The sequence below is a fragment of the Siphateles boraxobius genome, unplaced genomic scaffold (genome assembly GCF_051911475.1).
Source record: "Siphateles boraxobius isolate OS27281-9 unplaced genomic scaffold, OSU_SipBor_1 15, whole genome shotgun sequence".
In the NCBI taxonomy this organism is placed as follows: Eukaryota; Metazoa; Chordata; class Actinopteri; order Cypriniformes; family Leuciscidae; genus Siphateles; species Siphateles boraxobius.
In genome coordinates, this window is record NW_027508755.1 from 1,107,447 (window position 1) to 1,120,087 (window position 12,641).

Sequence of the window (12,641 nt, forward strand, 5' to 3'; positions counted from 1 at the left end):
CAATTTTTACTGTATTTTTGATTAAATAAATGCAGAAGAGACTTCTTTCAAAACCATTACAAAACTGTAACATTTCAAAATTTTTGACAGTATGTTTGACTGTATGATTGTTTACAAGAATGTAAAAGGTGGTATAAATGTGTTAACACAACAATTGCATAATGTAAATAGCCTACATAAAATTTATAAATTACCAAATAAAAAAACAGAAACTACTGAAATTACTGGGTAGGGCTGCAATAATATGATCACGATCAAAATCATGATAGTCGATTATTGCTCTTGTTTTCAGCTGTGACTCATATGAACACCTCCAATTGGCCATTGCATTCATAAGCTCAACAGAAACGTGTGATTAGTTATAATGTTTACGATAAGAGAATTAATAAGATTGCAGAAATCAGCCAGTGAGCGCGAGTACCGAACAACATTTCATTCATAACAGAAACATCAACAGATATATGTGTGATTGGTTATAATGCTCAACGCGTTGTGTCTCACTGTTTGAGTGTGTGTGTGTGTGTGTGTGTGTGTGTAAAGGTGTAAATAAATACCTCTATGGCTTTCTGTATTCCATTCATGTTGCAATCTAGCATGGCTTTGGCTACGGCATCTCTAATATTTTTGTAGTCCATTCCGCATGCTAGATACTGGTCAATCTGGCTGCCATCTTGATCCTGAGAGAAATAAATGTATGGGTTAAAGCACAACATTAGCACAATACTAATATCAGCACTATGAAATGAATTCAACTAAAACTAACCGCCTCAAGGATCTCCTGAGGAAACAGCCACCTGAACCTGTCCTGTGGCAGAAGTTTCTGGACATACTCAACCCCATGAAGACTGCAGATCTTTCTGATGAGGTAAACCCTGTACCAGTCATTCCTGCTCCGGCAGCACAGGTCAACCACACTCTTCAAAAACTCATCATGTACACCTAAAACAAGAAATCCAATATCAATACCAACAGAAAAAAAGATTTCCTCAAGGTCGTAAAAGAAGATTCATTTTCTTTATGCACAATATAACTGTTGATTTTTGGGTGAAAAAACGTGACTTGGATATGTTCTTGACAGGGTTGATGAGATCATGTCTGGCACTAAATTAATTAAAGGTGCAGTGTGTAATTTTTAGTGGCATCTAGTGGTGAGGTTGTGAATTGCACCCAACAGAAGTTACAGTGGCCGACAGGAAGTTATGTAGCAGACAGCAGAGAGTAGCCAGTTAAAAATGAGGTTTCTTTACAAAGATAAATTAATAAATTAGGTTTACTTAATTATTCAGTAAAACGATATGTTATTGCGAATATTATTGTTACTTGTTCATCATTGTGTCCGTGTTTTATTCGCTTCTTTGCATGTAGAACAACATAGTGACGAAAAGTGTTTGTCCCTTTAGGGCCACTGTAGAAACATGTCGATGTAAGGGGACCCGCGGTGTGTGTAGACAGAAACGGCTCATTCTAAGGTAATAAAAACATTACGGTTCATTATATAAGGTATTTATACACCACTCAAAACATAATTATGTATATTATATTGCATTTCTGTCAAAAGATCCTCCGAAATATTACACAATGCACCTTTAATAGAAAGTTTAATGAACAGCATTTATTAAAATGATCATTAAAGCACAAGCACTAAAGACTTGCATTCAGCAGCACCGGCCCCTCTGTTGACTAGCAGGTCAGCGGCCACATCCAGGCCCAGCCGAACCCTGGCCACCCGCTGCAGGCGCTCTATAGAAGCGGTGTGTGAAGACACAGAGTCAGAGCCAGCGAACTCCAGCAGAAAGTGTGTTTCCTCCTGCAAACAGGCCTGCTGCTCCGCCACAGAGTGCCACTGTGTGCGATCGTACATCGAGTCCTGCACACACAGGAGGAACTTACTGTACTTACAACCAAACTTATGCCACATATCGGTGTTTTAATACAGATTCTTAAGAAAGTAACCAAAATGCTATGTAAGTTAATTGGTAACCGTTTACAATAAAGTTTCATTAGTTAATGTATTAACTAACAAGAACTAACAATGAGCAATAAATTTGTTACTGTATTTATTCAACTTTGTTAATGTTAGTTAATAAAAATACAGCTGTTCATTGTTTGTTCATGTTAGTTCACAGTGCATCAACTAATGTTAACAAACACAACCTTTGATTTTAATAATGTATTAGTAAATGTTGAAATTAATATTTACTAAGATATTGATATTGAACTAACTATTGTTCATTCTAAGTATATGTTAACTAAGGTAGTTAATTAATGTTAACTAATGAACCTGCCAGAGGAAATGTATGTTTTTAAGGTCGATTTTTACTGATTAAGACTTTTTTTTGGGGTAGTGCGTGCAATTAAAATTAACTGGTAACACTACTAGTGTTACCAGTTAATTTTAATTGCACGCACTACCAAAAAAAGAAAAAAGTCTTAATCAGTAAAAATCAACCCTAAAAACATACATTTTCTTTAAAACTTACATTCTCTTTACATTTTTACATCTTAATCATAAACTTCACAAAATTTGGTTTAGGATTATGCTTTAATTACAAATTACACTTACACTAACAGTCACACTAGATTGAATTTATTGTTTACATAGACTAAAAACATTTTAATCTAAATGTTGCTTGAATTTGAAATGAAATGAGTGAGTTTGAGTGGATTGTGAAGGAAAAGCATTTAAGTTTTCAGCAAACATGTAAACTCTTCCAATAACTTTTCTAAGAGAAAGCCTAAAATATGCAGAGAGAGAATCTAGAAAACTACAACTAAGCTGTAAAATATGGCAAGAGAACTGAGTTGGTGATATACACACCTCCAAACAGTTTATGTACAAGCAATAAAGCTCAGTTTTATCAGTCTCCTCGATGATGTTGCTTTGCTCAACCTCTGTCAGATGCTGCCGAAGATAGTGCTTCACATCATCAAAGCTGAAATAGGAAAAGACAATGATTATTATATACATATATAAATGTGTAAGAAGGTTAGCCTTATTCAAAGAAAATATATTTCCATCGGACAATAATGATTGGATCAGAACTGTAAAAAAACCCGAATTACAAATCAACACTAATGACCATAAAATCAGAAGATCCTTTCATGAGACACCAGCCAGTCTAGGAAACTAACCAATTCCTCCATAACTTTGAAACAAAGAACTGTTAAAAAATGTCAACTGTTACTAGGCAGTTTAACAAAGTCAAATGGCAGATGGCACATCTTGAGTCTTACAAGGAAAATCATGAGTTAACACCAAAGGAGGGTGATTCCCAAGACAGAGACCTAAAACAGACCTTCACAGGACTGACATCCTCTCTAAAACACACAAAAACGGCCTTTAAATATCAAAATGCATCAGATCATTCCAAAATAATGCTAGAAGGACTTATAATCAAATATCATTTCATTGCATAATTCCAGATCATGTCCACAATATCATGTTGTAATCACTCATTGTTTATGTCCTTTTGAGGAACTGTTTAGTAGTTCATAGGAAGTATGGTTGGTATCGGTGTGAATGGTTTTCCATTTCTAAAATTATGTTATGAATCAAATCTGTGTAAAATGTACTGAAATGTCGAAATCATGTAGAAATTAACCCCTATTAGAGTGGGAAAGTTAGAGATCATGTGAATAATAAGATACCATGTTGATTTGTGAATGGGGAGGAGAAATAGTTACGCCCGAACTAAAGGCAATGTGTAATTGGTCAGCACTCCTCCAGGGTTTGGACAATCAGTTTAAAAACTCAGGACACGAACAAAGCATTAGTTTAGACTGAGTCTAAGACTAAGGTTAAGCTTGCCTCATATCACTTCTTTTCTTCCTTATCTTAGTTTTCCCTTAAAGCTTTAGTCCATGACTCAATTTAGAATTTCCTCGCCTTAAACTACAACTTCAAACTCCATTTATCAGACAACACAACTGATCGACTTCCTAAGACATCACTCCAGATGCGAAAAGACCTCCAGCGAATCAACAAACAACAAAGAAAGGAATCCCCATTCAAAGACGCAATCTAGGAAACATTAAGAAAGTTATAGCCTCATTGAATACTCAATGCAAGGGCTGAATTAATGATTGATGGCTCGTTCAGGTCAAGTCCTAGTAATTGCATACATTGCTAGAAACATGGGATTTCATAATTTCACTTTCTTAAACTTTCCTCACTTACTTTCTTTCTGCAACTGTTTGAATGCGCGAGTTAATGTGATATTAGTTTCTGTGTATTAGAATAGTTCAATAACTATATTTAAAAAGAAGTGTCTTGTGTTTTGTGTTTATAAATTTAATGTCTTTAAACTGCTGATCTTGTTACCTAATAATAGTATTAATAATTATAATAACAATTTAGAAATTAAGGCAATATTTTTTAAACTGAAACTGATCGCCTTAAGTGAAACTCGAAAAATTGAAACAACTTCCAGCATTAGAATTGAGTATGTTGAACTCAACTAATTTGTGTTTGACCAATAAGACTTTATATGTTTTCAACATGCACCTCAAGTAATACCAACAAAACTTTCCTTGTAAACTCAACTCAAATTCTTTGTGTAGCAGAAACATAACTCAATTGAGTTCAAGTAACTCATGTGAATACACATTAGTGGCAATTCCTTATGTATTATTCAACACATTAACCAAATATATTATTCTGTATATTTTATTTACATTTAGTCATTTAGCAAACGCTTTTATCCAAAGCGACTGACAAATGAGAACAATAGAAGCAGTTAAACCTATAGTAGGACAACAATATGTAAGTGCTATGACCCCTTTTCGATATATTAAATCATTTTATATATTGACCATAAATATATGGAAATATATTTTCTTTGGTAATGGTATGTCCTGCGCTCACCTGTATTTGAGCAGGAGTTTCAGCACCACTGAACGCACCACTGGGTTTTTATCCACAGAGTCATCGAAGGGAGAAAGAGCCTTAGTCAAGAACCTGCGGTCTTTCCCTGAGAGCATGAGGAACAGCGTTCTGATCATTTATTCATTTATTCCTTCCATACATACACGTTACTACCAGATGTACCTCTGATCTGAGGGAGCGAGCCGGCCTCGACCATCAGAAGAGACAACAGGTGGAGTATGATGTCTCTGCTAGGAGGAGTGTTGTCCTTAAAGCACACGCTGGACACCAGATCAATGAAGAAAGCATTACATCGCATTCTGAATGATGCGTTTTGATTGATGAGACCCCTAATGACCAAAATAAGCACACAATCTTTTAGACTGACAAAGAGAGATACAGGCAAACATAAAGATAAAGCACAGCTAAAAGTTATTAATTTATATATATAGCCGCTCTGGAGAAAGCGTGATGTCCATTGTCCAGCTCAGGTAAATTCTCATATAATGGTGTCAATGCAAGCAGGTCAATAATACAGTTGAATATTAAGTACAGACTATTAGATTACCGTATTGTCTCAGAGGCCTTGAGCTCAAAGTCATCAGGCACTTCTTGTACACACAGAGGGCAGTGCATCTGACCGGGCATCAACCACTGCTTGATGCAGGTCAGGCAATAGATGTGGTCACACGGCAGACTCAAAGGGTCCCGAGGGTCTCCCATACACACTGGACAAAGCTGAATGCCAAACCTGGGTAAACAGACAGAAGCTGTGTTTACATGGACACTAATAATCTGTTTGTAAGCACTGTACAAACAAAAGTTGCATTGAACCACGTCAATCAGAATGAATTGGCCAAATCCTAGATTGTTAAGGGGTGGTTACACTTTATTTTAAGGTGTCATTGTTACAGTGTAATTATATATTTAAGTACTGAGTAATATTAATTAACTACATGTACTTACTATAGGGTAAGGTTTTGGTTGAGGCTTAATTTCAGGTAATTATGCATAATTTACTGTTATTTCTACAGAAAGTACATGTGACAGTTACAAAGGACACTGTAAAATAAAGTGTTACCAAACATTTCTCTGAATCTCTTCAGTGTGCACATGTCAAAAGATCAAATCCCATTTGAAGCTTGTGACATATAAACACGCACATCAACCTGATCACTTTATTTAGTGTTCATGTAAACACGACATTTGGATTCATCAATAGAAATTATTTCATTCTGATTGAAACAAAGGGTGTCCATGTAGACTGCTACAGACCAATCACCAAAATCCTGTAATAGCAGCCTCTTACTAAATCCTTTGGCAAAAAAAAACAACTAATATCTAATCAAACCTAAAAATGCTCTGAGACGCTTCATCTTTGCAGGCTTTGAGTACGGTGATCACTGCCTCAAACGGCTGCTTCTTCTTGAGGTCCGAGTTCTCCTCCAGGACCTTTAGCAAACAGATGAGTATTGATAAATAGTTCCTTCAGGAGTTTCACTTCAGCTTGAGGAAGGGGTATAAGTGGACTCACCTGTGCTAGGCGTCGAGTATGTTCCAGAACCAGTGGCCTGAGTTTCAATTGCAGCTCTCCAACACCCAGAAGCATGTGCTTCACAAACAAGGCCAGAGAGTAAATGCGCTGCCAGCCTTGTCTGAAAATTAATAATACAATGATGCAAATGATCATACATGATAATATTGATATTACAATGATCTGAACTGAACTGAGAACGCCTTGAAAATTCCAATTCTATTCCCAAATGAGACAGCAAACAGGATACATAATTGTAATTACATTTTTAATCTATGGAAGAATTTAAATAAGTGAAATTATTTAACATTTACAGCAGGATCAAGTTAGATGGCCCTGACCACTTTGACATATGCTTATGTATATGACCTGCTTCTTCATTAACTGAACTGCAAGCATATATAAATATTTAGTAGGCATGGGCCTACTTGAGGGCCTTATAAACAGTGTTGGGAGTAACTCGTTACAAAAGTAATGCATTACAGTAACATATTACTTTTTGCTGTAACACAGTAGTGTAAGGCATTACTAATCAGTTTTCAGTAATATTTTACTCGGTACGTGTTCAGTACGGCTTGCGTTACAACAGACTTTACAGTCTTAATTGTACAGTTTTAATTGTAAAACAAAAAAAACAAAAAAAAAAAAAAAAAACAGGAAGACCTGGAGACATTAACGAATGAAAAATGCAAGTAGGCTAAATTAACTGTTCGTGGTCAGTCAATAGCCGCGTGTGGTGTCCAAGTCTGTAAATAAAGACTAAATGGCAGCGTCTGATATATTTTTTATAGCGATTTATTTTTTACAGGAGTGCCGTGAGGCATGATTGCGGCCTCTGTGCTCGCGCTGGCCAGTGGAAAAGCAGCGAATGGTGAAGATGGCATGAAGAAGATTGTACATTCGCTAGATGGACGTATGAGCATTAGGCTATTCGTTCTGTGTTTTCTTTCTAAACAGTTAGGCTATGTTTATGTGGTATTTTTCATGTTTTCATCACGCAATCATGTTTTTGATGCCGTGGTGACGCGTTCATGTAAGGGCGGCGGCGCTGCCGATAAAGCACCTAAAAGCTGTCACAAAGAACCGGCAAAAGCAATGATTATGAATATGTCAAATATAGCAAGGAGACATTTTAATTGTTTATTAATAAGGTCAAGATGAAGTTGACGATGCTGACTCGCGATCTTCGCAGTAGGCTAGTGAATTAATGCACCAGAGAGAAATGCACATTTAATTTCATAAGCAGAGAGCAGTCTGTTTTCTTTCGTTTTTAATTGTTCTGTTTACAAGTAGACATATCAATATAGATATATTTTTTCAGGTCCGTGAATAGGCTACCTTATACGCTGAGTTTCGGTTCATTTATGAGACGCGCTCCAGTTCACGCGTTTAAATCCAGTTAATTGGTTGATGAAACATTGATTAAAATTAAGATACAATTAATACAAAACGAAATTCACTTTAAAGAAAGGCTTTGTGTGTGTAAGGTCTCTGTGAAAGTTTTAAAGCAGTCTTTTAGTGCCGCTTCAGAGCGGTCGCGTCCGTAACGGAGAACTGTCACGTCTGTAACATTGTTTTTTCCTCATAAATGAGAACACGAAAAATAAAATAAAATAAATATTTTATGTTCTGTGGAGAGCCAACCCTTCTTCATCCGATTTGCGCAGTTTAATTCACAGAATTACAAAAAAAAAACAAATAAAATCGTTGCCTCCTAAAAGTTAAAGTTTTTTTTTTGTCACGCATGACTGTCTATTTCCATAATATTAAATATAAAACTCATGTGTAGACTGATATTTTTCTAATGTCTGGACTCCTTTCAGGGAGGAGCCTATGGATAAACAGACATTTCAATATTTTGGTATTAATGCATTTTCTGAGAATTTATATTTCAAGTTTTGACTGCAAATGTCATGTCCATAAAGCTGGAATTCCCAAATTTTAAATAATTTATCATCAACTACTTTTGTGGTGTAGGTCTACGTATTTTATAATGTTATGTTAATTTCAAATAATACTAATAGTAATTTAAAGATGTGGTAGCATTGGATCTGGACGGGAAGGATAACGCTGGGAGTTGGAAGGGGTGTGTTGCGATTCTGCAGGTTCGTTGATCTGAGTGTCGCGATTTCGGTTTCATATCGCATATCGTTACAGCCCTAGTCATTTTAGAATGTTAAGTTCTACTTCTGTATAGTTATTTTGGTGAAAGTAACTCAAAAGTAATACAGCAGTAATGTAACGCATTACAATTCTGAGACAGTAATATTGTAAGGTAATGAATTACTTTTAAATAACAGTAACAAGTAATATATAATGTATTACAGTTTGGAAGTAACTTGCACAACACTGCTTATAAAACATGTAAGGGAGCCTTAAGATGACTTAAAATACAATAAAACAAGTATTACAATAAGCTAAAACAACCACACAAAAATCAAGATATTTCTTATTTTATTTCACCCCCCCTTTTTTTTTTGTCCTTTGAAAAAATTGGGTTCCTACAGAAAACCGGGATTTATGAGGCAAATTTTAAAAGTGTGATTTCTAGACCTGGAAAAGTCATGTAAATTAATGAAATCATAAATGAAGTAAGAAATATTTTCATGGCCTAGGAGTATCGATAAATTAATTTTTAGATTAACGTTTTAATTACAGCAGATGTACCAGAGGAAACATCTTAGCCTACATTGGGGGAAAGTGGTCAAATAATGTTGTGGAAAACGTGAGTTTTCGAAGTCAATGATCTACAGTATCTCCTGAAGAGCTACGGAGCGACACAAGTCCCACACAAATAGACTGAGAACAGCAGTAGGTGCTATCATGCAATAAATATAACTAAAATATACAGATAACATGTTACTTGTAAAAACATTGATGATAGGACAACATATTTTATAGCTCATAATAACTCACTGGATGTGAGTGACCATCTGTTTGCTTTTCTCTCCGTAGTGGCGTACACTCTCCTCACAGCAGACCAGCTCAATCGGCACCTGTAGCTTCTTCACACGCCTGAGCCAGGCCAGACTTTCAGCATCTCCATTTAGAGTCTTGGGCTCCAGGTATTCAATACAGGCCACAGCAGCGTACGCATCTAACGCCTGAGAAACAGAGGGTCAGAGGGTAGAAACCAAAGAACATCAACATCCAATCACTGTATTACGTGTTTTCATGCAAACCTTTGAAGCAGAAGAAAGTTGCAATCACTTACAAGTTCTCTGCCATCTCTTGCAGGTTTGTTATCTTGCAGCATCTGAGCTATCTGAGGCTGTATATTGATCATCCGGTAGAGGTTCTGGATTCGGTTCTTGAAGTGATGGTAGGCAGCATGAACCCACGGCAGAGAAATGACTTCACCCTCATGTGCTTCCTCACCATCTCTAAGCTCATGTACACTGCAAGTAAGGGCTCCACACAAGAGCTAAAATGTAAAAACAGACACACATATCAACACATAAACAAGTGCATGTGCTTGGACGTGCAGATAATGGGTAACAAAAAGTATCTTTGAAAGGGTCTGACTCTCACCTCGAGGTCCACCTTCGATATTACATTCATGGTCATGGAGACGAAATCTTGGAGATACCTGTAGAAAAACTCCATCTGCATCTCTTGGGATGCTTCAGAGATGTACCTGCCCAAGGGGGTCTTCCCAAAAAAATCTTCAAACTGCTTTAGAGAGTGTCCTGGTGAAAGAAATGCAAAGAAAGCATTTATTGTTTATTTTTTAATTTGAACTGTAAACAAAAGAGTTAAAGGAATGGGAAAACTGTGAAAATGTTTTTTTCAAGAAAACCAACCACACTGATATAAGCTTGATTGCTCAGGCGGAAAAAATCATAGCATAAAAAAAAAAAGAAATAAAGCAAAAATACCTTCTCGCTGCAAAGCATGTACCCAGAGGTCCTCTAGACAGTCTTTAATTCTCCAGCTGAAAGGCATGGTGCAGCCCATCTTCCTGTCAACTGCAATGTAGTTCTGAACCAAGATCGTCGAGCTGTTAAGATGGAGTGTTAATAATTTCATTATTAATAAATATAATAATGACATTGCTTTAAAGTCAGAAATATACTGTACCATACACGTGTGCTAATGTAGACACCAAGGCATAAGCAATCCATTGTCAGTATGTGATCCTGTTTTACATTACATATTTGCCGTTCATTTCTGTTTCGATGAAAATCTGAAATAAGCTGTGATTGGTTAGCTTGCCTAGTGTTGTAATTGGCACCGCTTAGGGCGTGTTCGGGAAAAATGTCACGCCTCTTACCATAACCGCGAGTTTCATCTGCTCAGATATAAATATAAAAGCCAAACCAATTCAAGCCTATTTCAGACTTAAGAATGTAAACAAACAAAAGGATCACGCAGAACGGATTTCACGCACGGAGTTTGCCAGCAAGGATTTAACAGGACGTTTCCGAGTGGTATTTTTATTTTTTTCTAATACATTTCAGATATGAAGTTATACACCATTTAATCATGATATTTGTTGGAAAACTACAGGAATAAAAAAAACAGTAATTGATCACAAAAACATGGCAAATTTTCCCAAGGTATGGTGAACAGCTTTACAAAAGCCAGAGATTACAAAAGCCACAGTAAACACTACATAAATACTGTGATGTTAGGTAGCAGGCTAGCGAATGCATCATACCATTTACATCATAGCAACTACATAAAATGTATTATTGTAGTTGTGTTTTCTATTAACAGTTCCAATTATAAGACAAACTAACAAGTTGTGATACACAAACAACAGATTGTCCTGATAAAGTGGGAACTGCTTCATTTCAAGAGAAGCTTTTGTGGATAGCCTGCATTGTAGTGCTGTCTTCTCTAGCACAGCTCAACCAGGCCTAGCATCTTTTTTTTTGCGCATTACATAGACGAACATTATTTAAAGGAGTAACATTGTGACTTCACAAGATCCGTAAAAAACACGTTGTAGTCGTTTGTTGTAGTTTTTGAAAAGTAGATTCTGTTACATCAAATATCTAACTTTGGAATGGACTTTGAGTTTTTTAACCTTGAAGATCTTTTTTATGCTCAAACAGCAACATTACACACTAACTAAAGTTGAAAAGGTGAAAAAGCATAATAGAACCCCTTTAACGTGTTCTTGCTTTCCATTTGAGACTGTGATTTACATTGCGTTACCAAAAGGTTCAGGTTAGTGAAAGGTTAATGTTAACATTTGGGTATCTAGCTAAAAAACATAACTTTAACTTTCTGAAATGCCAATAATGATCAAAATGCAACGCATATTTGCCTTGCATAATGAATTGCTGTTGAAAACGTAGAACAAAACATAATAAAGCTTGTGCAGGGTTTCTGCACACTTTTTAAGTAAAATTTAAGGCTTTTAAAGACCTTTTAAGACCCGAAGAAATCAAAATTAATACCTTACATTAGGAGTGCGCAATATTGACCAGTTAAATTAAATCATTAAATCAAAATCAATCTTTGCAGTGCAGAGGAGACACAGAAGCAGCATCAGAACTGGCATCAATATATTTACACTCCATTTACAATTGCATAAATAAAGCTATGAGATAGTTTTTTTTAAATTCAATATTTAAATATGAACTGATTTCTAATTGTAACATTTTAATTAAAGGGTACTTTAAATGTGAAACTAAATCCGCCAGTAGGTGGCGGCAAGTCGCTGTGTTAATACGTGAGTTGAGGGATTCATTCATTCAACCGATTTGTTCAAACCGCTGATTCATTCAAGAAGAGCAAGTGATTGTTCATTGAATCGTTAAAATTATTCGTTCAAATAATTTCAGTAAAAAAAATCATCGCTGCATTGAGACTCTGCAACAGTTTCATTTTGAAATTCTCGTCAGAGAAATAAAGGGAAAACAAACAATATTGACAATATTGCAGTTTATAAAATGTAACACAATGTTCATTTAACTGTTATATAAAATAAATATCATATTTGCTATTGAGCACGGGAAAACATGCTGATGTGATATTTTATGATAACAACATAATATGATATATAATACAAAAACTCATTTAGGGACATAGCTATAACTGCACTGACACATCACGCAGTGAAAGCAAGCATGACAGACAAATGCGATGTCAGCTCGCAGTGCCTCGTGCATAGTTAAAAAGTAAAACAATGATTACAATATCATAATAAACAATACACATCGCACACCACTACGCACATAAAGAATGAACTTACAATTGAACTGACATATACCAACTTTCTTCTCCTTCTCT

At 35.8% G+C, this 12,641-nt stretch overlaps 1 protein-coding gene across 1 annotated transcript in view; it reads right to left on the minus strand.

Annotated features, from left to right (window-relative positions):
- Window positions 1-12,641, minus strand: part of LOC143738609 (E3 ubiquitin-protein ligase rnf213-alpha) — an 89,417-nt gene that overhangs the window by 34,080 nt on the left and 42,696 nt on the right. The window contains exons 40-52 of the mRNA XM_077230608.1: window positions 10,277-10,398; window positions 9,930-10,087; window positions 9,613-9,822; window positions 9,315-9,502; window positions 6,399-6,519; window positions 6,216-6,316; window positions 5,433-5,615; window positions 5,048-5,214; window positions 4,865-4,970; window positions 2,819-2,933; window positions 1,654-1,867; window positions 764-939; window positions 555-677 (exon numbers count right to left, since the gene is read on the minus strand). Of these exons, the coding sequence (XP_077086723.1) occupies window positions 555-677; window positions 764-939; window positions 1,654-1,867; window positions 2,819-2,933; window positions 4,865-4,970; window positions 5,048-5,214; window positions 5,433-5,615; window positions 6,216-6,316; window positions 6,399-6,519; window positions 9,315-9,502; window positions 9,613-9,822; window positions 9,930-10,087; window positions 10,277-10,398 (1,984 nt within the window). The remainder of the gene's footprint in view (window positions 1-554; window positions 678-763; window positions 940-1,653; window positions 1,868-2,818; window positions 2,934-4,864; window positions 4,971-5,047; window positions 5,215-5,432; window positions 5,616-6,215; window positions 6,317-6,398; window positions 6,520-9,314; window positions 9,503-9,612; window positions 9,823-9,929; window positions 10,088-10,276; window positions 10,399-12,641) is intronic.